This window comes from Cnephaeus nilssonii, assembly GCF_951640355.1.
Source record: "Cnephaeus nilssonii genome assembly, chromosome: 13".
In the NCBI taxonomy this organism is placed as follows: domain Eukaryota; kingdom Metazoa; phylum Chordata; class Mammalia; order Chiroptera; family Vespertilionidae; genus Cnephaeus; species Cnephaeus nilssonii.
Window position 1 is genome coordinate 10,542,768 of NC_137084.1, and position 23,419 is coordinate 10,566,186.

General features: G+C 52.1%; 1 protein-coding gene across 2 annotated transcripts in view; it reads left to right on the forward strand.

Moving 5' to 3' along the window:
• The window catches only part of LDLRAD3 (low density lipoprotein receptor class A domain containing 3), a 192,267-nt gene extending 170,138 nt beyond the window's left edge, over positions 1 to 22,129 (forward strand). For both annotated transcript variants that reach the window (XM_079789356.1, XM_079789357.1), the window contains exons 5-6: positions 17,223 to 17,568; positions 19,183 to 22,129. In XM_079789356.1, the coding sequence (XP_079645482.1) occupies positions 17,223 to 17,568; positions 19,183 to 19,420 (584 nt within the window). In that variant the 3' untranslated portion in view covers positions 19,421 to 22,129. The remainder of the gene's footprint in view (positions 1 to 17,222; positions 17,569 to 19,182) is intronic.
• Positions 22,130 to 23,419: the final 1,290 nt, after the last annotated feature.

Genomic DNA, 23,419 nt, shown 5'->3' on the forward strand with positions numbered 1-23,419 from the left:
AGGCAAACACAGGAGTTGTCCTCATCGGGACAGTCAGCAGAGGCTTCCCCGAGGAGGGGATGATGGATTGGTGATCGAAGGAAGGGGAGGCCTTCACTCGTGACAAAATAATTATATCAGAAAATACCACCCCCCCCCCCCCCAACATCGCCCATCGTAGTAACCACTATTAGCATGTCACTGCAGGGCACGAAAGTGACGTGTCCTGGGTGCTGTGTGGTGTTTGGGTCCTGAAAATGGGTCCTGGTAGAGACACTTGGTGTGGAAGTGGAATGGGGTGATCATGGGAGCCACATGCTGTCCTCTCTGGAGATGCCGTTCTCGAAGAATAAAATGATAAGCCCGCAGCCAGAAGACAGCCAGGCCGTTGGCCGCCTCTCCATCCATCACCCGTCTTTCCTTTGTTGCTCTGTTGTAGGAAAATAGAGATGTGACTACAGGGGTGTTTGTGGGACTGGCCTTTTATTATAGCGGGACGTGTACAGCCCTGCATTCAGGTGAGAACAATCACATCACCTTCTCAGCGCCCATCCAAGTCGCAGTAACCACGTTTGCCATAATGGCTTCCGGTGGGGTTTTTGTTGTGTGGCTGTTGAATTTTGAGTGCGTCTTTTTGTACCTTTTAAATTAATTTTCAATTAAGCTTTGAAATGACAAAGTATAAAATTAACCAACTTGCAATTAATTCCAACAGTATTTATGCAAAAATGCGAGGCATCTGAAAGATGGGGCGCATGGAGTAATTAGTTGTGGGTTTTTTTCACGGCCATAATTGCCGTGATGAATATGTATGAGGCCGGTTAGGAAAGGAACGCACAGCAAGCAATTGTATTTAATTAAACTTTTCGCTGGCTTAGCTCGGGGAGCCTGCATTGCGTTTTAGTCTCCCCAAACAGCTCGCCCACAGAATGTAAAGGAGACGGTCACATGCGCCTTCTTTCTCGCTCTTCTTTTGAGTTTGCAGACTTTCTCGCTTTCCTGGATTTTGATGCCCAGGGATCATCATTAGATGATCGTTGGATCGTCGTTGTTCAGGGTGTGACCCCAATCGTCCTTGAACTTCCATTTCTACTCCAAGCACAGGCCAACCCTAGTGCATAGGCCAACCCTTGTGTCATTGCAGCCCGTGCCAAAAGCCCTTCATTGGGCATCCCTTGGGCATCCTTTTCTATAGTGCTGGGTGCAGGGAGTGGCTCCTAACAAGACTATAATGGTAACAGCATGGTGTAATCCAGTTCCGGCTGGACTGTCCCTGCAGGCTGCTCAGTGCGCTAAGCATGGGCCATGCGGGGTTCTCTCATCCTCCTCGCCACCGTGGTCCGAGATCAAGGTACATGCCGAGTCACTTGCTGAGGAGGTGGCCGAGAGAGAGTTGAACCCAGCTCTTTCCGATCCTAAGACCTGTGTTCCTTGCCACTCACTCACTCTCGTATTTCTCCAGTTGGAAAAAAAAAAAAAAAAAGGAATCGTGTTAGTCCCCACTGCAAGCTGCAAGTGGAATCTATTCAACTCCCTTGTTTATCTGAGGTTGCCTTCCCGCTCCGGATGGATGTTCCAGGGAATCCGAGCCAGTAAAGCAAGGCCCCAGCAAGAAGCCATGAGGGAGAATACAGCGGAGGCGCTGATGATGCTGGTACAGTATCAGCAACAACTATTATTAAGCCCTCAGACCTTTCACCAACCATTGTGCTGTGTGCTTTCTAATGGCCATGTCCGATCTTCACAAACACCCCGCGAGATGGCCGCTATTGTCCCCATTCTACAGATGAGAAAAACTGAGGCCCCAGAGTTTCAGTAACTTGCGAGACTTGGCAGAGCTCGTAGACGGTAGAGCCAGGATTCAAACGCAGGTCTGTCGGCCTGAGGAGCCTGTGGTCTGCACTGGACATCCATCCCCTGTCATCTTCTCGACCCCTTTTTGATGTCCGTGGGCAGCCACCCACCAGGTAGGAAAACAGTCTTCAGTCTTGTCCCCTGGTGGGAGGAGCCAGAGTCTGAGTGTTTGGAAACCTTGGAAGATTTTCCCCGGCTGCGAATGAGGTGCTATTTGGATGATTGTGAGGAACTTTCTAGAACCTCCAGAGCGAAGAATCATTGCAGGATCTTGTTTTCATTTAACCCATAGCACTTTTTCTGAGGTTCCACTTCCACATGCATAACCTTGCCAAGGCCCTCGACCTTACCCCGCCCGTCGGGCCTCTTAGCCAGTGACTTCCTTTGATTTTTTAAATGCTCTGAGGTCAGTGGCTACTGTCTAGAATAGTGTGTGATTTCTGAGGCAGGGTCAGCTCCCCAGCAGGACCAGGCTGGCCCCCGTGAATGCTGGTTCCAGGGCCCTTTCCCAGCTCTCATTAGGGCTCAATGGCTTTATTTTGAAATAAAAATAAAAAATCCCATCACAGACGTGCATACCAGACTGCCATTAGCAGAACAGGGAAGAACCCTTTGCCAAGTGAAGCAGCTTCCTCCTGCTGCAATTAAAGCGACTTGGGGCTGAATGTATTTGCGGGCAAACTTGCTGACGTGAGTGAGACAGAAGCGCTTTACAACGAACACGCGGGTCAAAGGAGAATCGGGCTCTGGGCAGCCATCCTGGTGTCTCCTTCATAAATGTGGCGTTACAGGTGTCAGGTCTCAGCCAAATCGGGATGTCGTGTCGGGCACATCGTAAAGCGATGAGGAAACTGAGGCACAGGGGAAGTAAGCAGTTCGCCCAAGTTGGAGAACCAGCCAGCCAGTGGCCAAACTGGCCCGTGCCCAGTCCTCCTCCCTCTGCCCCCTCGTCCCTCCCAGGGTGTCCAATGACGCTAAGCTCCTGGGGCCTGGGCTCTTCTCGGCTGTTCTTTGAGTTTTCTTGCTGTCACTGGAGTTTCTTTCTCAGTGGTTTCCGTTTTCCTCTAGTTCTTATATTTGTGACGTTTTCCCAGAGGATTGTCTCACATTCCCGTCTCCTGCCAGCCGGGCTCAGGCCATGATGCCAGCATGTGCCCTGCAGAAGTCTGCGGCGAGCTGGCGGCCACAGGGCGCAGGCCGCCTGGCCCCGTGCACCCCCTGCCCGAATGCGCAGCCCCGGCTTCCCTCCAGGTCCCAGCTCCTTCCTCCTCTTTATTAATAAGTGGCCAGCATTCTCTGGAACTCAGGTGTATGTTTCACAAGCTCCTCTGAAGCTCAAGATCAATAAGTCATTCCATTTGGATTTGCCGTGTTCTCGTTTCTAACAAAACCTGTGCATTTAGGATAAGCTCAGGCAGCAAAACCCTGGTCCCTCTGAGGTCTCGTGGGCGTGGAGAGTCCCCGTCCGCTGGACTCACCCGCCATTGACTGTCCTCAGTGTGCGAGGCCAAAGGAACTCGCCGCTGGTCTCTGGTCTCTGCATCGAGCGGAACCCCAGGGCCCTTTTCCTTCAATGGCTCTGTTTCTCCTCTCTGCTTCTTGGGAAATGGCTTTCAAGAAGTGGGGCGGGCACAGGAGTCACGGGCCTAGCCCTGGAATTGTTTGGACCCAGTGGTGCCCACACTGAAAGGCTATTTGCACAGCATCTTCTGTCCAAAAGGACAACTGAGGACAGTGGAGATGCCACAGACGATAGTATCTCTAGCTTAAGACTCGGGGTTGAATGGTCTTCTAAACCAAGGCAAGCAGGGAGGTTTGCAGCACCTCTGATCCCCTCAAAGTCTTCATAGACCCAAAAGGGTTACGTGCTTGTCTACCTGCCGTCAGACAAGCTGCTGCAGAGTAGCTCCCGCTTAGGTCTGTGTGGAGACCACGCGGGAAGTTTGTAATCATGACTGATGATGAGATTTCCTCCTCTGAAGCCAATTTTAAAAAAAAGTTAGCCAAGTCTCCCTTTATCTCCCTCGTTTGTGTGTCCAATTAGTGCCATCGGACAGAGATGCTGTGGCAAGAGGAGCTTTGCAGGGGGTGATAGCAGGGCCAGCAAACGCTCAGAAGCGATGAGGAGGATGTTAATTGGCCTGAGTCTTGTCAGTGCTCCTGCTCCATGAGTGTTGGGGGAAGACTTGGGGTCGGTGTTAACACCGGTGTCCCCTTGCTGCTCTGGGTAGAGGCATCACCAGAAGAAGCATCTGAGATATAAAACCCACAGAATTGAACTAAAGGCCCTCACCTTTTGGTCGGGAGCTATTTCTTATTTCCTCTAAATTTGCAGATTCTAAAATTGGGGAGGGAGCTCCTGGGTGAGTCCAGAAAATTAAACCCTTGTTCGAGAAGGGACCCCTCATTCATGAAAGTGAGTGGTGGTAATACCGGTTATAATAGCTACTACCGTGCCTGGTAAGTGTTGTAACTCCCAGCAGATCCTCAACCCGTAATTTCAGGCTCATTGTTACTTCCTGATTCTGCAGATAGTATAGAATCCCTGACATATGGATGAGCTTCGTGCTTGGAAGCAAGGGGGACAGGGTATAAACATGACTGAAACGGGAAGTCAGTCCTTAAGAAATGTAGGGCTTTCTTGACAGGAAACTAGCTGTCTCAGTAACTTCAGCCCAGGAGGGAGTAGGAAGGGCCCTGACGTGGATCGGGGGAGGTGCGGTGGAAGCTGAAGCAAAGCAAAGTGATTTCTAGTTGGAAAGCTGTGGGGAGAAGCCAGGGAGAGTGTGGCTCGGTGGCCATTCGAGTCTTGAAGGCTGGCCAAGATAAGGACAGCAGGTCACGTAGGGAAGGACCTGGCAGGCCAAGACAGCAGCATGCCAGGCAGGAAGACCTCTAGGAAGATTCACCCGCAGAGCCACCGCAGCTCTTCTAAGACATGAGTTGATTTTGCTCTCTGTACACTAGTAGCTCTGGCTCGGGGTCTCTCATGAGGTTGCAGGCACCTGGTTGGCTGGGGCTGTGGTCTCATCTGAAGGCTGGGGAGGATGTGCAGGGAGGCTCCCTCGTGTAGATGATGGCGGGATTCAGTTCCTTGTGGGCTGCTGGAAGGAGGGCCTCAGCCCCTCACTGGCTGTGGCTGGGTGGGGGCTTCCCTCAGTACCACCACATGGACTTCTCCACAGGGTAGCTCTCATCATGGCCCTCAGAGCAGGAGAGAGAGAGAGAGAGAGAAACATCCATCAGCTGCCTCCCAAAAGCACCCCAACTGGGGACCAAACCCACAACCTGGACATGTGCTCTGACTGGGAATTGAACCGGCGACCTTCTGGTGCACAGGATGACACTCAACCAACTGAGCCACACTGGCCAGGGCTAGATCCTCGCTTTAATGGTGAAACTATGTCAGAAAAACCCAAGTGGAGGGACATGCTCCGAAATAACTGATCAGTCCTCTTCCAAAGTGTCAAGGTCAGGGAAGACAAGGAAAGACTGAGACTCTGTCACCGATGGGAGGATCCTGGACTGGATACTAGAACAGAAAAAAGGACATCAGTGGGGAAAACTGGCAAAATCCTAATAAATTCCATAATGCAGTTAATACAATTGTTTCAAGGTTAATTCTTACTTTTGACAGTCGTTCTGTGGTTAGGGAAGGTGTTTTAAAGAATGCTGGGTGTGGGCTATATGGGAACTCTTGCACTATTTTTTTCAACTCTAAACTTATCTCAAAATAAAAAGTTAAATTATTTTTAAAAAGGAGAGCCTAGCATAAAGTACGTACAGTGTAGGTATTTATTAAAACAGGCAAAATGACACTTGGTTTAGAAAAATGTATGTCTTTGTGTGGTCCATTAAGTGAAAAAAAATTTTAATTGCCGTGTGACTTAAAAATACTGGGTATTTGCTAATGTCTGTCTGGACTATTTCCTAAGAAAAGAAACTGGTGCCCGTGGTTGCCTCTGGGGACAGGAATGTGGTGGCTAGAAGGCAGATACAGACTTACTTCTTCTGCAAATCCTTTCTTACCTTTTGAGTTCAAATCATGCAGATGTTGCCTATTCTAAAAGTAAGTTTTAAAAAACCTCAGCAGCCAGGGGAGCTTTGAGGCTCCCAGGGTTCCCTGTCCATCCCCAGTAACTCCTGCCCCGGATAGTCACCCAGATCTCCTGGCCCCCGGCTGGCCCTCAGTAGATGTCAGTAAATGGTTAATGCCTAAGCAAGAGTTCTCTGCTGTTGGCCCTTCACAGCGTTGGTCTTTGTATCACATCCATCCATGGGGTCCTCTCCCTCCTCCTTCTCCTCTCCTCCTCGGCCAGCTTTGGCCCTCTGTCGGTGACAGAAGGCTTAGTTCTTCATCTGCTTGTGTTAACGCAGCCCCATTAATGTTTACAAATTCTGGCCCGAGCTCTCTGACCTCTCACCGGTGTCTGGAGAGCTTTTGACAGGGATACATGGATTCTAAAACGTCCCTGAGGATATGATAGTTGGTGATATTTTCCTCTTTAAAGAATCAAGCAGGGCCCTAGCTGGTTTGGCTCAGTGGATAGAGCATCGGCCTTCGGACTGAAGGGTCCCGAGTTTGATTCCAGTCAAGGGCACATGCCTGGGTTGCGGGCTCGATTCCCAGTAGGGGGTGTGCAGGAGGCAGCCAATCAGTGATTCTCTTTAATCATTGATGTTTCTATCTCTCTCTCTCACTTCCTCTCTGAAATCAATAAAAATATATTAAAAAAAAAAAAAGAAGAATCAAGCAGGTAACCTTGAATCCTCCCCTGCCCCAGGCCCTGTAGTTATTCATCTGCTATGGAACAGCCAGCCTCAGTGACCACTGCCCAGGAGGCTCCAGGTGTTGGCATGGAGCCCCAGGACCTTGTGCTGGAGAACATTAAAACCTCCACCAAGCCCTCATGTCCGGGAGCACAAATACGCGACATCCTGGCATCTCTTATGGCTGGATCCACAGTCAGGCAGCATTGCCCAGCCACCCAGGGAGGTGGTGCTGGCAGAGAGCAGGCAGATTTTTAATCACGAAGGTATTTCTTTTTATGTTTAAAAAAAAAATATATATATATATATATATATATATATATATATATATATATATATATATCTTCATTGATTTCAGAGATGAAGGGAGAGGGAGAGAGATAGAAAACATCAGTGATGAGCCCGCAACCCAGGCGTATGCCCTGCCCAGGAATTGAACTGTGACCTCCTGGTTCTTAGATTGACGCTCAACCACTGAGCCACCTCAGCCAGCCAGGAAGGTATTTCATATCCAAGATGAAGACCAAGCTCTCCGTTTTCTGTGGGAACATTTCATTCGCTCACTTCTACAAACAACCAAAAGCAAAAGCCAGTTAGGGTGCATGGCCAGGGAGGGTGTCCTTGGTTTCTCCCTTGACTTCTTCATTTTTGCCATTTCCTCTGTGGCAGTTACGGTCACCTTGCCATGATTGCCACACTTTGTGTAATCAAGTAATTTTCCAAAGAGACTGTACGATGCATAACAGCAGCTGGTATACCTCTTAGCTCATTGCTCACTCCAGTGTCTGCTCAAGGAATCAAACTTAGACCAGTGTGGGCTAGACAGTCAGTATTTTAGGGTTTGTGAGCCTTACAGTCTCATGTCAGAACTAAGCAACTCAGCCATATTGCATGAAAGCCGTGCAATATGGATCATGCACAAGTGAACAGCCACAGCTGTGTTCCAATAAAACTTTATTTATAAAAACAGGCAGAAGGCCAGACTTCACTGGCCCCTGGGCTAGAGCGCAGGGTGCTGGGAGACAGATGGCTCAAGACCAGGTTGAAAACAGTAAAGGGCCAGATCAAGAGTTCTCTCTAGGCCAGGCGTCCTCAAACTACGGCCCGCAGGCCACATGCGGGTGTTTTTGCCGTTTTGTTTTTTTACTTCAAAATAAGATATGTGCAGTGTGCATAGGAATTTGTTCATAGTTTTTTTTTTTAAACTATAGTCCGGCCCTCCAACGGTCTGAGGGACAGTGAACTGGCCCCCTGTTTAAAAAGTTTGAGGACCCCTGCTCTAGGCCTTTCTTAGGAGGTTGGGTTTTGAGTACAATGAGCAGTCATCTTACCTCCTCAAAAGAGTTTTCTGGATGAAGTGGGGAAAATGGATTGCATGGGGGCAAGATTGGAAATTGGGAGAGCAGCTAGGAAGTGCCTGTGGTCATCTCTGTAGCAAATGATGGTAACTTGTCCCAAGAATTGAAAGCAGAATTAGCAGGACCCGCCCCTGGACATGAGTTGGATGTGAATGGGAAAGGGTTGGACGTGAATGGAAAAGAAAGGCAGGGACCGGGGCTGATGCTGGGATTTCCCAGCACCCAGGGTGGCTGGGGTGCCCGTGGGGCCGTAACTGATGTTTGTTTTCTCAGCCCCACAAATGAAACTTTATTTGCAGTGACAATGGCACGCCTGGGGGAGTTTTCTCCCCGCCCCGGTTCTCAGGGTCAGCTTTTCCCTGCAGTGCTGTTGTGTATGAGTATTCGGCACTCAGATTCAGGAAGCATTGCCGTTCCCTGCATCCCACTGGAGTTAGCAGTGTTTGCGCCGGCTGCTGACTCCGCAGGCCCAGTAACCCACTGTATTATAACTCGCCCAGCCTTATTACCGGGCCAGAAACCAACTGACCGTCGAGTTCAAAGAATGTCTGCTAAGCGTTTCATTTCGCCGTTTCCACCAGACGCTACAAGTAAATAGGTACAGTAAGCAATAGAAATAGCAATCTGTCCAGCCCTCCTTATTCAGCTAATTCCAGGAAGCACATGTCTCCACTTTAGCCCGTTGCCTGCAAGAACAGTCCAGAATGTCACGTGCAGGAGCCTGGGTCGGTGAGCCACTGCGTGCTCAGGAAAGAGGTGCGTGGAGACCCCTACATCGATGGCCAGATTGAATAGAGCCGTGATCGGCAAACTGCAGCTCGCGAGCCACATGCGGCTCTTTGGCCCCTTAAGTGTGGCTCTTCCACAAAATACCACGGCCTGAGCGAGTCTATGTTGAAGAAGTGGCATTAGAAGAAGTTTAAGTTTAAAAAATTTGGCTCTCAAAAGAAATTTCAATCGTTGTACTGTTGATATTTGGCTCTGCTGACTAATGAGTTTGCCGACCACTGGAATAGAGCATTGACCCCAGTGCTTGAGCTCATTCCTGAGGTGCACCCCTCCCCGCCTGCGCTCTTTGGCTGTGGCGTTCTGTGTCCGCAGAAGAAATGGCAGCAAAGAACTTCGCTCCCCCTCACTGCACTCTCCTGTGACCTTTTGTAGGCCATCACACCATCTAGCAGAGTTCTAAAAAGGCCCCCGGGGCCCCAGCTCCCAATCTCCCTCATCACTGAGTTTTGCCTGCAGTCTGAATCCCTAGTTAATAATGCCCTTTTCTACCTTAAATAGCCAGTTCCGTTTCTTATCCTCCAGCCAGTCTGCAACCGCCCTGGGCCTGTTTCTCAGCCAGGAGGCCATTCACCACCCACTCCCTGGTTTGTCACTGGCACCTTTCCTCGTCAGAGGGTCACAGTGTCAGAGGCCCAGCTCCAGCTCTGAGGGCAGAGCAGGTCTCAGCGGCCTCAGAGGGCGCTGGGATCACAGGGGCTTCCTCCACACCAGTGGTCGGCAAACCGCGGCTCGCGAGCCACATGCGGCTCTTGGGCCCCTTGAGTGTTCTAACGCCACTTCTTCAAAATAGACTCGCCCAGGCCGAAAACCGACTTCTGTGCATGGGCCACGAAGTTTCAATCGCGCTGTACGTGCGCGCCCGCACGTGGTATTTTGTGGAAGAGCCACACTCAAGGGGCCAAAGAGCCGCATGTGGCTCGCGAGCCGCGGTTTGCCGACCACTGCTCCACACCAACGTGCTCTCCTCGCTGTCCATTAGGGGCCTCGGGTAACAGCTGGCTGTCTCAGTAGCACTTGTTGAAAATGCAGGGTCATCTGGCCCGTGTGGCTCAGCGGTTGAGCATTGACCATGAAGCAGGAGGTCACGGTTGGATTCCCGGTCCGGGCACATGCCTGGGTTGCAAGTTCAATCCCCAGTGTGGGGCATGCAGGAGGCAGCTAATCAATAATTCTCTCTCATCATTGATGTCTCTATCTCTCTCTCTCTCTGTCTTCCTTCCTCTCTGAAATCAATAAAAATATTTTTTAAAAAGAAAATGCAGGGTCTTTCAGGGATGCTTCCTTGCCTCCTTGACCCAAGGGCGGGCATGGGGCAGGGTGGGAAGGACCAGAACCCTTGGTCTTTTCCAATAAGGACAACTGAGAAGTCCCAGGGAGGTGTCTGCCTCCTTCTGTCTTCAGCCCCAGAGCGTTCTCATCTCTCACTTTGAATTTCATGGTGCGGCGCTTCTCTCCTGCTTCTGGGTGGTTCCCTCCGGGCAGGTGGGTCCCTCTGGTTTCCCTCGGGTTCAGGCTAGGATGGCTCTTGCTGTGGTCCGGTTGATGCTGGGCGGGCTGGCCTCGTGGATTTTCCCGTCACCCTCCCTTCGGTTAATTTTAGAAACTTGGGTTGCCATGGAAATGGATCAGTGGGGTTTTCATGGCTCTCTTTTGATTCAGTCATGTGTTGGTCTGCCCTTTAAATTAAACTTTTTCAATCTGCATCTAAATTGGCACAGGAGATGAGCTTGGAATGGGATCCCCAAAGGTGCTGCAGCCCCACAGGGTGGGTGTGGGGTGCCCTTGGTTTACAGTGGCCAGGGCGCTCCCGTGACTGGCTGCAGGTGGGTATGGGTAACCCAGGGGGCACGCTGGGGAGGGGCGGGCCCAGGGCTTCTCCCACGCGTGAGCTTCTGCCGTTAGGGTTCCAGAATCCCCAGCACTGAGCTCAGGGCCCGACTCACGATTGGGACTTGGTTAAGTGGATAAAGGACTGTGGATAAAGGACTGCTCAGCCAGACTTCTCAGCTCTCAGCACAGCCCTGAGAAGGTCACGTCCCCACAGCCCTGGCTGGTGTGCGACCCTCTGGGTGGCACCTCCTCTTCTCGGCCAGTCAGCATCCCAGGGCGCTTCTCACGCCGGGTGTGAAGGCATCCGATAAAAAGTCCCAGAAGCAAGCTCACAGTCCGCTCTCTGGGCTCAGGTTCAAAAGAACAGTCTTTAATGCTCATATCAAGCCTGGGTGGGTATGGGCTTTCAAACCCAAGTTTACAGATGAGGCTCAGAAAGGGGCAGTAAATGGGCCAAAGTCACTCATGTGGTCTGTGTCAAAGCCAGACGCTAAGCCAGACAGTCAGACTCCAAGCACAGGCTACCCACCGTGCACGCTGCCTCTTCGTGGATTGGATAGACTTGTCCTCGGCCTGCTTGCGTCTTTCCCGTGTGCACAGGCAGGCACAGAACTGTTCGCGCCGCTTCTGCCCACCCACCCCCCCCTGACGGACGCCGCCTGCATCAGCTCTGAGCCCCACAGCGCCTCTGCAAGGTGGTGTGTGCTGCCCCTACTTTGCCGATGGGGAAGCCGAGCATTAGACTTGCCCTGGGTGTCACGGGGGCTGGAGCAGAAGGGGGGTCTGGGCCACACCTGGGGGCGTGGGTGGGATGGTCAGTGCGAGACACCATGTACAGACGGACACTGGCCAGTGTGTAGGAACAGAACGCTGCTGCCCACCACCTACAGCAGCCAGCCTGGGAGCTAAACACTCACCCCTTAAACATGGGCCCCAAACAGCCACGGCTGGATTAATGCCTGGCCGCTTCCCTAGTTTTCACCCCCATTTCCAGCTGAGCACCAAGCAGAGAAAGCTAGCTATGCTCCCCTAACCCATCACATAGGCCCCCGCTTAGCCCCCTCCGGCAGCCCCAGGCAGGACACCCTGACGCGCCCTCTCCCCACTGGGAAGCTGCCCGCCCCTGGGCCTGCCTTTGAGTCCCGACCAAACACAAGTGACGGCAGCCACTCCCTTGCTACGCAGGCTCTGAAGCCGTCCCCTTTGCATCGCTCATCTGGTTGGTTTTGTTTATTTCCACGTCGGGGTGCCGACGGGAGGAAGGTGCTTCCCGTGTGGGGTCCTGAGCACGGCGTGCAGGGCTGGTCAGCCTTGGGCCGGAGGGACAGCCGTTGCCCCTATACCACGGGAGCCACCTCCTAAGCCACCTTGCCTCCCTTGTGTTGTCAGACGTGGCACAAAGCGGGGTGCCATTACGGGCGAGGCAGGGGGAGGGGCGGGGTGTGCGGGGAGCACGAGAGGAGCCTCCCCGTCGAGAGGAGCCTCCCCGTCGGAGCAGAGGGGCAGTGGACGGCTTCAGGAGCGTGGTAGCATCTGAGCGAAGGCCGGGAGGAGGTAGGACTGGCCCGGCTGAGAGGGGCGGGCCCCATGAAGGTCGAGGCAGGGAGCAGGGATGCTCTGGACCCGCCGTCTGCAGCCCGTCTCCTCCCTGCGGGGACTCCGACCTTCGTGACTCTCCGCTGGGCCCCTTACCGTCTGGCTCCGGTGGCTCTGGTCAGTAGGAAGCAGCAGCAGGAGGCTGGAGGGCAGAGAGAGAAAGGTCAGAGTATCTGTCCCCCCAGCTTCCTGTCTGCGAGGCCACAGATCGGCCGTGGCCACGTTCCTCCCCCAAAGATCTCAGCTCCTCTAGACCCCACATCCTCCCCCTCGGGCCTGAGGCGGGAAAGCTTCCCACGGCCCCTTCATTCAAGTCTTTAAACCAGGAGGCTGTGGGGCCCACGTTTACCAGCCGGAGGCACCGGGAGGGAAGGTGGGTGTGTGGGAGGAACCTGAGCCCCTATTTTTAACCCACGAGGCCAGCACCGGGCAGGGGGCGAGGGAGGCAGTAGGAAGGCAGAGACGAAGGGAACCAAGTGGGAAGAGCTGAGCATCATACGGAGCTGGTCCTTCACCCTTGAGGTAGAAAGTTCTGGAAAGGTTGTAGGCGGGGCCAGAGCCGGGTCAAGTCTGCAGGTTCCCCTGGGGTTGGCCTGCTAGAAAGAGTCTGTGCTGGTCCGAGGGGACGAGCGGCCTGGCGCTGTGCGGGACCCACCAGCTCACGCAGGCGGCCGGGGAGCCATCGGCAGCTCCGAGAGCCCAGTCTCTGGGCCCAGGACCCAGATCGCCGGAAGGAGCGCAGCAGACCTGGCCGGCGCAGGACAGGAGCTCACGCTGTTGGACAGTGGAGCCTGAGGGCACCGGCTGGAGGACAGCAGAAGAAATGGAAGCTCCGTTATCCATGGGTTGTGGGCCTCGCACGCGGGTCCCAGGCGGCTCTGATGTTAGTCGGTTAGCCAGCGGGCTCACTGAGCTCTTAGGAAAAGTGAGTCTCGTCAGTGAACTAACACAAGCTGACATTTACACACAGAGCAAAGGGGAGACCAGGCACCACCGAGCTCGCAGCATCGTTTCTCCGGCGGGTGGGATTGCCGCGTCTCGCCTGGGAGGGCTGCTTTGGAGACATCAGTGAGACCATTAAGATTTGCAGCGTTCTGCATTCCATTCGTTTGAAGGATCTCTCTCTCTCTCTCTCTCTCTCTCTCTCTCTCTCTCTCTCTCTCTCTTGTGCTAAGACCACACGTGGTCACACAGAAGTGGCTGTTTCAAATCTGGACCCATTTGTTCTCCGTGTGAAAACCCAGCCCCTTTCCTCTTTTTCAAGAAACTTATCTCACTGGAGAGGAAATGACTCCATCCTGATGCTGTCCTCCACTTTACCCCCAAAGCAGCCCCTTCCAGCCTCCGGGTCCGTCCGGAGAAGCTGATGAGGATGATGAAGGCACATGGACCCCGAGACTTAGCATGGGCTCGTTTGGGATGATGAGACGTCTGGAGGTGGGTGGTGGTGAATGTACGTAATGCCACTGAACTATACACTTAAAAATCGTTATGTGGTACATTTTATGTGATAGATATGTCTTCTTTTTTTTTTTTCACAATAAAAAAGAAAAAAAGGCCCCTCCAGTTTGGTTCAGTGGTAGAGCATCAACCTATGAACCAGGAGGTCACAGTTTGATTCCCAGTCAGGGCACATGTCCAGGTTTCAGGCTCGATCCCCAGTAGGGGGTGCGCAGGGGGCAGCTGATCAGTGATTCTCTCTCATCATTGATGTTTCTATCTCTCTCTCCCTTCCTCTCTGAAATCAATAAAAAATATATTTAAAAGGAAAAAAGAACTAGCATTAATTGAGCGCAGACCTCTCTGGCACTTGGCTCTGATCTCTGTGGATACCGTGCAGTGTACTTTACCCTCTCGGTGACCCAAGGCGATGGCTACTGTTGCTCACACAGAACTACCCCGTTTTAAAGATAAGGCATCTGAGGCTCACAAAGTCCAGTAACATGCCTGAGAACAGCGAGAAGTGACGGCCCCAGGATGCAACCCTCTGCTCTGTGCTGCAGACAACACAGTGAAGAGGCTGTTTTATTTTACGTCTGAGTTCTCACACACACACATACACACACACACACAGGCCCCACCCAGCTTCTGAGGACATAGCTGAGAACAGACAGAACGCCAGCGGGTGCCTGAGTGACAGCTGATCGTCTCCAGAGGGCCCCGGCGCGGCCGCCCTCCTGTGACTGTCTGGTGCATGCTTCTGCCTTTCGTCTGGGGCTCTATTTGCTTCTTTCTGTGCAGTTGATCATTGAAACAATGACCCACGGGAACGTCGTAGCTTCCATTCATGTTTGAGCGTAGCTGGAAAGAAAATTAGCACAAAGCCCAGAGCTTACGGGGGAAGATCTGTGTCAGAGGAGGATTATTCGGGGGAATCTGGAAATATTGAGATCAGGAAGGAAGATGATGTGTTTCACAGCATGTGGATTTTTGAAGGAGGAATATCTGGGTTCTGATGCTGACCTCTCTATTCCGTGTGTGACGTTAGACAAGTTAATTCACCTCTCTGTGTCGATTTCCTCAGCTGAAAAGTAGGAATCATCTATAATAATAAAAGTGTAATATGCTAATTAGACCAGACATCCTTCTGGACGAAGCTGGGGCTGCGAGGGAAGCCCAGGTCCTGGGTGCCTGCTGGCGGCCGGAAGGACCGGGTGCCAGAAGGAACCGGTGCCGGCAGCCGGGGGGAGGAAGGCCTACTCTTGCACGAATTTCATGCATCGGGCCTCTAGTAAAACAATAAAAGCACCTGCCTTACCAGCGTATGTGAAGACACAGATTTTTTTTTTCATTAAGTTGTGTGCATTTATTGAGTACCTACTATGTTCCAGGCACACAGTGGGCATACCGTGATGAACAGAACAGGCACACCTTGAGTTTTGAGGAGTGTAGTAAAGTGTAGCCCAGCGCCAGGACACTGTCCCAAGAAGCAGGGGTCGCTGCTGCTGCCGTTACTTGTCATCTACATTTTGTCCCCTCGGGCCCATCACCACCCCCTCACCGCTTCCTCGGGTGGGAAGACCGCAGGGTGTGGTCACCAGGTTTGCTCACCTGGACTGTAATTAGATGATTCTTCCAGCTGGGTCGCACCCGTGGGTAGTTGGCTCTTCATTCATTTCATGCTCACCACAGCCCAGGGAGGTGGGGGACTGTCCCTCTCCCTCTTGTATAGATGGGGCAGTGCTGCACAGAGAGGTTGAGCACTTTCCACAGGGGCACACAGCCAGTAAGCTGAGGGGCTGGGATTGGGACCTAGTCTGGCCCCAGAGGCCATGATGTTGGCCTGTGCTATGCTGGCTCTCTCTCTTGAAAGCTTGGCATGGGGCCTGGCATAAAGTAAGCGCTCTGCACACGTAAGAACCCAGACATCCTGGCCCGTGTTCCTTGTTATAGTATACGGACGTTATGTTATAGATTTCCCAGGAATTATGCGCCTATTTCCTGTGGGACCTGGTGGTGGCCATCGGGTCTGAAGAGAGCGATGTTGGCCTCTGCTTTTCCTGCTTATTTTCTCCTCCCTTTTCACTTTGCCAGTAGAACACAGTTGCGGGTTGCAAGCAGCAGCAGCAGCGGAAGCCGTGGAGCTGGTAGTGTCATAGGGATTTTGATGATGAGAAGATCCTTACTCGGCACCAAAAAGCAAAACGTTTTCAGTGCCATACATGTCCTAAGCAAGTGTACACAGGACCTGGCGTGGTATTCATTGCAGGCAGGTGCACAAAGACACAGTAGATGCTGTACCAAAGGCAGTGCCCGCGAGAACAGACTGAGAGTTGGAGATAAAGGGATGGAAAGTATTCCAGAAAGCCCAGCCGGCGTGGCTCTGTGTTTGAGCGTCGACCTATGAACCAGGAGGTCACGGTTCAATTCCCGGCCAGGGCACATGCCTGGGTTGTGGGCTCAATCCCCAGTGTGCAGGAGGTAGCTGATAGATGATTCTCTCTCATCGTTGATGTTTCTATCTCTTTCTCCCTCTCAGAAATCAGTAAAATTATATTTTAAAAAATAATAATCATAATAAATAAATAAATTTCCATGGAAAAACTGATTTCTGCCACAGGAACCACTCCTGTTCCCTGGATATTGTAGTTCCTGGCACTGATTATTTTTTTAAGCAACTTTATTGAGGTATAATTTACATAACAGGAAATTTTCCCATTTTAAGTGTGTCGTTCAATGAGTTTTAGTAAATTTACCGATTTGTACAGCCATCACCATATTCAACATTTCCCTCATATCCATTATCAGTTCATCTCTGCCCCCCCACACCCCTACCCCCCTAACCCGGCCTCTCCAGGCAACCATTCTACTTTCTGTCTGTAAATTTGCCTTTCCTGGACACTTCATGTAAATCAGTGGTTCTCAACCTTTCTAATGCCGCAACCCTTTAATACAGTTCCTCATGTTGTGGTGACCCCCAACCATAAAATTATTTTCGTTGCTACTTCATAACTGTAATTTTGCTACTGTTAATGAATCATAATGTAAATATCTGTGTTTTCCGATGGTCTTAGGCTCTACAGCAGCGGTTCGCAACCTGTGGGTCGCGACCCCTTTCACAGGGTCGCCTAAGACCATCAGAAAACACAGATATTTACATTACGATTCATAACAGTAGCAAAATTACAGTTATGAAGTAGCAACGAAAATTATTTTATGGTTGGGGGTCACCACAACATGAGGAACTGTATTAAAGGGTCGCGGCATTAGGAAGGTTGAGAACCACTGATGTAAATGGAATTCTACAACATGTGGTCTTATGTCTGGCTTATTTTGCTTCGCATAATGTTTTTGAGGTTCCTCCATGTTGTAACATGTGTCGGTCCTTCATTCCTTTTTCTTGCTGAGTAATATTCCATGTGTGGACATACCACATTCTGCTTATCCATTTGCCGGTCGATAGATATGTCGGTGGTTTCCACTTTACGGCTATTGTGAATCGTGCTGCTACAGACATCTGCACGCAGGTCCTGGGACTGACTACCACGCAAGGGGTGAGCTAAATCGGTAACCTCCTCCTTTTCTCTCCCCTCGGGGCTTTCTCAGAACCGGGCAGCGGGCAGGTGTTTGTGACGTCGGAGAACCAGCTGGTGTACTACCCCAGCATCACCTACGCCATCATCGGCAGCTCCGTCATCTTCGTGCTCGTGGTGGCCCTGCTGGCGCTGGTCCTGCACCACCAGCGCAAGCGGAACAACCTCATGACGCTGCCCGTGCACCGGCTGCAGCACCCCGTGCTGCTGTCCCGCCTCGTGGTGCTGGACCACCCGCACCACTGCAACGTCACCTACAACGTCAACAACGGCATCCAGTACGTGGCCAGCCAGGCCGAGCAGAACGCCTCGGAAGTGGGCTCCCCGCCCTCCTACTCGGAGGCCCTGCTGGACCAGAGGTGCGTGCTGGCTGGAAGAGACGGGGCGGGGGCGCAGGGAGCTCATCCGATACGGGGAGCAGAATGGTGACAGCCTGGGTTCCTGGTCGTGCCAAGAGCCTGCATTCAGGTGCTGTAGGCACAGCAGCGTCTGGCATCTGCTGAGTCCTTGCAGGACAGGTCCCATGCATCATCTCAGTTCATCCTCTCAGGGACTCACTGGGGATGGTGCTGGGTCTGCCCCGATTTCACAAGTGAGGAAACGGGGGCTCTTGGACTTCAGACACTTGTTAAGGACATACAGTTAGGATCCGGGCCGACTCGGGAATGCCACACTGACACCTTCAGGCCACTGGCCGGCTTTCATACTCTGGGGCCTCCGTTGCCACCGCAGAACAGTGCCTGTCGGAGGCTTGGTTAATACGTGTGGGATGAATGAATGAAGGAGGGAGTGGATTACTGAGTCCCTTTACTTGGCTTGGCTGTGTTAAACAGTGGGACCCTCTTACCAATGGAGTCAGTATTAAAGACAGAAAGTAGAGCTCTGGGGCTGACGTGGGTGATGGGCCTGAGTCCTGCCTGCCCCGCCTGCCTCCCTCCTTTGGTGACCTCCAGGGTGTCCCCACATCGTCGTTCTAGAAGTCCCTGGACAGAGCTCCCAGGGTCCCCTGGGTTCTGAGGTTGCCATGCCCCCTGCCGAGCTCTGCTCAGCGTCCCCCTTTCTCCGAGTCCACATGCACCGTGTGGCATGAGTATTTTTGCACCCCTTGTTCCTGGGGTGACTGGGGTCCTCTTGGGCCCTCTTCAGTGGCAGCTCTTGCATTATTTAATCTTTTTTTTCCCTCCTCATAAAAGGTAGCTTCAGGGGGCGGTACTTACGGATTTCTTGGAAAGTAAGCATAAGTGTTCAGGATGTCACTCACCCCCCATAGCCTGGGCCCCGATCCCAGCCCCGTGCTTACAAGTTATTGGTGATTCTCTGCGAGTCGTTCAGGGCCCCTGCCTCAGTTTCCTCCCTAGTACTAGGACATAAAGTAACACCTACCCCTTCGTTCTTGTGATCCTTACCAAAGGAATGAGTGTGAGGTCCGTGGCATGGACCCACGCACAGTGAGCTCTCAGGAAGTGAGAGCTGGAAAGCCAAGTGCCTTTCCTCTTACTTCCCTGGGAGCAAGATGCCGTTACTGTCCCCTTCTACAGAGACGGAGGTGTTGGGAAGATGTCCTCTCACTTACCCAGGTCCACACAGCAGGTGGGCTTCAGTAAGAACCCCGAATTCTGAGGCTCATCAGAGGCTCCACCGAACACCAGGCCAGCGGCTTGGCCACGGGACCCCCGCTGATGGAGCAAAGCCGCTCTGCCAAATCACTCGGCATCCTCGCTCTGGCTCCACCAGAGACTGTGGTTAGGCCCTGCCCCGTTGGCACAAGCCAGCTGGCGCGCACTGACCCTCCCCATTCCGTCTTATTGCACACCACCTTGGATGGCCTCTCTGCTTGGAGGGCCAGCCGCCTTCCTCACACCAGCACCCGCTCAGAAACAGGCAGAAGTCAGCCCTGCCCTGGCTCCTCCTAATGCTTCTCTTTCTTCTCCTCTCCCTGCCTCCCCCGCCCCACCCTGCCTTCTCCATTGCAGACCCGCGTGGTACGACCTCCCTCCGCCACCCTACTCTTCCGACACCGAGTCACTGAACCAAGCCGACCTGCCACCTTACCGCTCCCGGTCGGGCAGTGCCGACAGCGCCAGCTCCCGGGCAGCCAGCAGCCTCCTGAGCGTGGAAGACACGGGCCCCAGCCCGGGGCAGCCCGGCCCTCCGGAGGGCACCGCCGAGCCCAGGGACTCCGTGCCCAGCCAGGGCACCGAAGAAGTATAAAATCCAGCTATTCCAAACTCCACACGGGTCCATCTGCTTGCTCTGACTTGTTACCATCCTAACAACCTGCCCTCGGGAAGTCGGGGTGCCTCAGGGACTGATCTGGGGTGTCAGCTGTCTCTCCATCCCCCTCCTGCCCCAGATTTCAGGGATGTCCTCTGGTGGGGGGCCTGTCGTTTTCCTGGCCTCTCCATTGGCACGATGTGTGTGGGCATCTGTCCTGGGAGGTCATTCTTCTGCTCGGCCCAGGTCACAGCCTCCCTCTCCACGTCATTCTTCCGTTACCGCTGTCACCTGGCTGAGGAGGGGACAGGATCACGTGGGTTCGGGGAGCGCCTGAGGAAGCAGTTTCTGTGGCCTGTCGGATGTGCAGAAGGGCAGGCACTGGGCCACATGTGCTGTGGGCTGCCGTCTGATAGCTCTTTGGGGGTCCGGGTGCCTTTCTCCCTCGGTTACGGTCTCTGTTCCTGCTAGCTGTCCTCTCTGTGCCCCGCCAGCCACAGGGCCCACCCACCAGGAGGCCGCCACGGGATGGCTGCTCTGCAGGGAGGCCAGGCGAGCATCCAGCACTGGCCTACACATTCCTCTCCGTTCAGCGGAGGCAGTGGCCAGAGAACACGTGTGACACGAGGTACGCTCTTCAGTAATCAGCCGTGTCACTTAGATGTTGTGAATGACCCTGAACCTGTCCACTCTGGGTAGATTCTGGCTTTAACACGTGGCCTGAGAATCCCCGTTTGGAGAGCGTCTCTGGCCGCGTGTATCGTCAGCCTCGTCCCAGAATAGGCAGGAAGTCCCCACCGAGTTCCCCCGGGTTCTCAGCTCCTGAAGGGCAGGCTGCAGGAGCGGAGCAGAGGCCTGCTGTGTCCATGGTCCCTCCCCGGCTCCTGGATCGGCAGCCTGCCAGCTGATCTGCCTGTGGCCCAGCGATGTGCACCCGGCTGGAGTGGCCCTTGGTGCCTGTGAGCCACACCCAGCCGGCCGCCCTTCCTGCAGCTTCGACACTAGCCCCCCAGGTCCCCTTAACACGCAGAAGTCATTTTACCTGTGTATTTGGACTTGACACTGCGGTTTCTAACCCGTGTGAGAACCGTATTCAGTACCTCCCCCCAGAGCTCCCAGCTCCCTGCACTGCACACTCTCTCCTCCCCCAGGCCCCGATCGACGTAGGGTCAGGGTTACAGTTAGAGTTGGGCCCCTTCGAACATCCCATCGTTTCTCCCCTGAGAGACATGGACAGTGGACAGTTTGGAGTCAAGATTTGCCATTCGGACTTTTTTTTTTAATCTTTTAGAAATGCATTTGAAACAGTGTGTTTGGGTGTTTTTTTTTCCCTTCTAGTTAAGGGACTATTTATATGTGTATAGGACAGCTGTCTTTTTTGTTGTTGTGTTTTCTTTAGTGAGGTCCAAAGAAAGATGCAAACGGGGGTCCGGCCTGTGTCCCGCTGATCCCCCGGTACAAGTCCCTCCAGACGGGCCCGAGTGCCAGGCGCTTGTGCACTGTGGCACTTGGGATTGTCATTCATGGAGTCCTCGAAGGATGCTGAACGAGGGGTGCCTTCTCCCTCCGTCATGGTCTCTGTGTTCCTGCTAGCTGCCCTCTCTGTGCCCCGCCAGCCACAGGGCCCACCCCCTGGGGAAATAATGGGTAGGAACCTAGGCCTTATTTGGCAGGACACTGACAGGATAAAACTGGAACCAGGCGGAGCCACTCTGGGCAGCTCCCACCCACTCAGGGCTTCATTCGGCAGCATCTCTGATGCTCACTCACAAGGAGCCTGCAGAGGGGGAGGAAGGGGACGTCCGATGATCCTTGTTCCGTAGACTTCTTTTCAGACTTCTTTTCTTAACCAAATCCAGAGGATGTTACGGAAAAGCTAACCATGTGGTGATTTTTTTCTTTTTTTTAAGGAAAGGAAAGGAACCTAGTTGCTTGCATTTTTTATTTTTAAAATAACACTTTATTTTCTGAGTCATCCAGTAAGGCAAGGACTTGCGATGGCGGCCAGAGTTTTAGGACTCAGGCTGAATGGTGCCTCTCCTGCGAGTCAGAATGGCTGTATTTCTCTCTCTGCTTCTGCCTGGTGCTCGGGAAGTGGCTTAGAGCAAAGGATTCTAATTTTAATTAATTGTGCAGTGAACTAATCTCACGAACAATTCTGCTTCCAGGCGTTTTAGGGAAACAAATGCTGTTGGTAGATAAGGGGAACCTATTAAATGTTGTTGTTTTAAAAAAAACAAACACAGGGACATTTTTATTATAGATTTGATTTCTTTTTAATGAATGTTTTTAAAAATATGTAAATAGGACACCAAAGCTGCAGGGGTTTTGGGGTTCCCCACCCCCTCTACTCAAGATAACAAAACAAGTGGCCCGAGGTATTTTTTAACTCATTCCGGTCAGGATTTTTTTATACATTGCCTAAATCGATGCCAACTGGAGAACCATCTCTGCTCTCCTTTCTCAGATGAGATCATTGAGTCCTTTTTTATTTTCGCATTAAAATACTTTCACTGTGATAAGCTAGCTTACCACCAGCCTCCGCTCCCTCTAATTTGAAATCAACAATTCTTAAAAATGCAACTAAGTGGCTAATGGTGTGTAACGTTTAAAGTTGATGTAAACTGGAAAGGTGTGTGCAGTTGTACTTTTTTTTTTTGGCTAGGGTTGTGTTTTGTTTTTTTAATTTTATACTTTTCAAATAAACATGCAGTTTCATTCTTTCTATTGGTGTGAATGGTTCTTCGCCTTTCTTAACCCACCTTGCTCTTCTATGGCGATGTAAACAATGGACACCTCACATCTATCATGACTTCTGCAGTGAATTTATGCCATGGGAAAGGTGGGAAAAGGAAGAGTCTATTGACAGGATCTCAAAATGTGATGGGCGTTTAAGGGTTCCACAGCTGGTGTGATTGGAAGGCAGAGGTGAAATCACGAATTCCAGTTCATATCACTGGATGTCACTTAAGAAGACGGGTATGAACTGCTTCCACTACAGTGCTGTTTGGGGGAAGGGAGAGGTAACTGTGAAAATCAGTAACAGACCCTGACCTGCTATGCCAGGGCACACTGCAGCTCTGGCACAATGTGCTGATAATGAGTTCAGAGCCACAAATGGTGCGGATTGGCCCCATCAGTGATGGGGACATCCTTGCTGGTCTTACAAGTCTCATTTTAGAACCACATGTTGACTGATGCCTCCAGGACAGTGGCATAGAGAGTCAGGAGGTCACCTCTACCGCCACCCATGAACAGGAGAAGCAACCTTGGCCTTGGTCTTGGTCAAAGTTGAAATCCACATGGGAAACTAAACACAAGGTCTACAAAACCTACATTTCGATCATGTACTGATGCGCAGGTGTCTCAAGAGGAAGATCAGGCTATGAGATAGCGCTATCCCAAGTAGTCTAGAGTGGTGTGCCCCAAAGGTTTGTCAGGATGTTCATTCCTTGGTCTCTCAGGGTACCATTTTCAATAGGTGCCACAGTGAAGAGATGGTTGAGAAGCGCTCATTGAAAGCAGAGATCAGTAAACGTTTTGTGTAAAGGGCCAAATAATGAATATTTTTGGCTTTGTGGCCATATGGTCTCCGTAGCAGCTACAGAATCGCCCATAGACAATACCTAAGTGAACGGGTGTGGCAGGGTTCCAGTAACTTGACAAAAATACATGACTGGCCAGATTTGGCTCATGGGCTGTCATTTGCCAACCCCTCATCTAAAGGATCATTTCCATATCGTGTCCATGGATCCAAAGCTAGGGACATTTTAGAAAAGCATGTTCGTGGCCTGGACTATTAGAACCTTTGAAATGGCACCAACCTTTAAAAAATTAAAAATAGACAAGCTCACGAAGCAGGCAGTTTGAGGACTGTGACGTTAATTGACACTATAGCCCTTTTCCAATGAATAAGGAGATCGAGGAGGAGTAAAAATGAGTAGAGGCTTTCCCAGTAACACCCTACACAGCTGGGTTGAATGCAGCGGTCCTAGG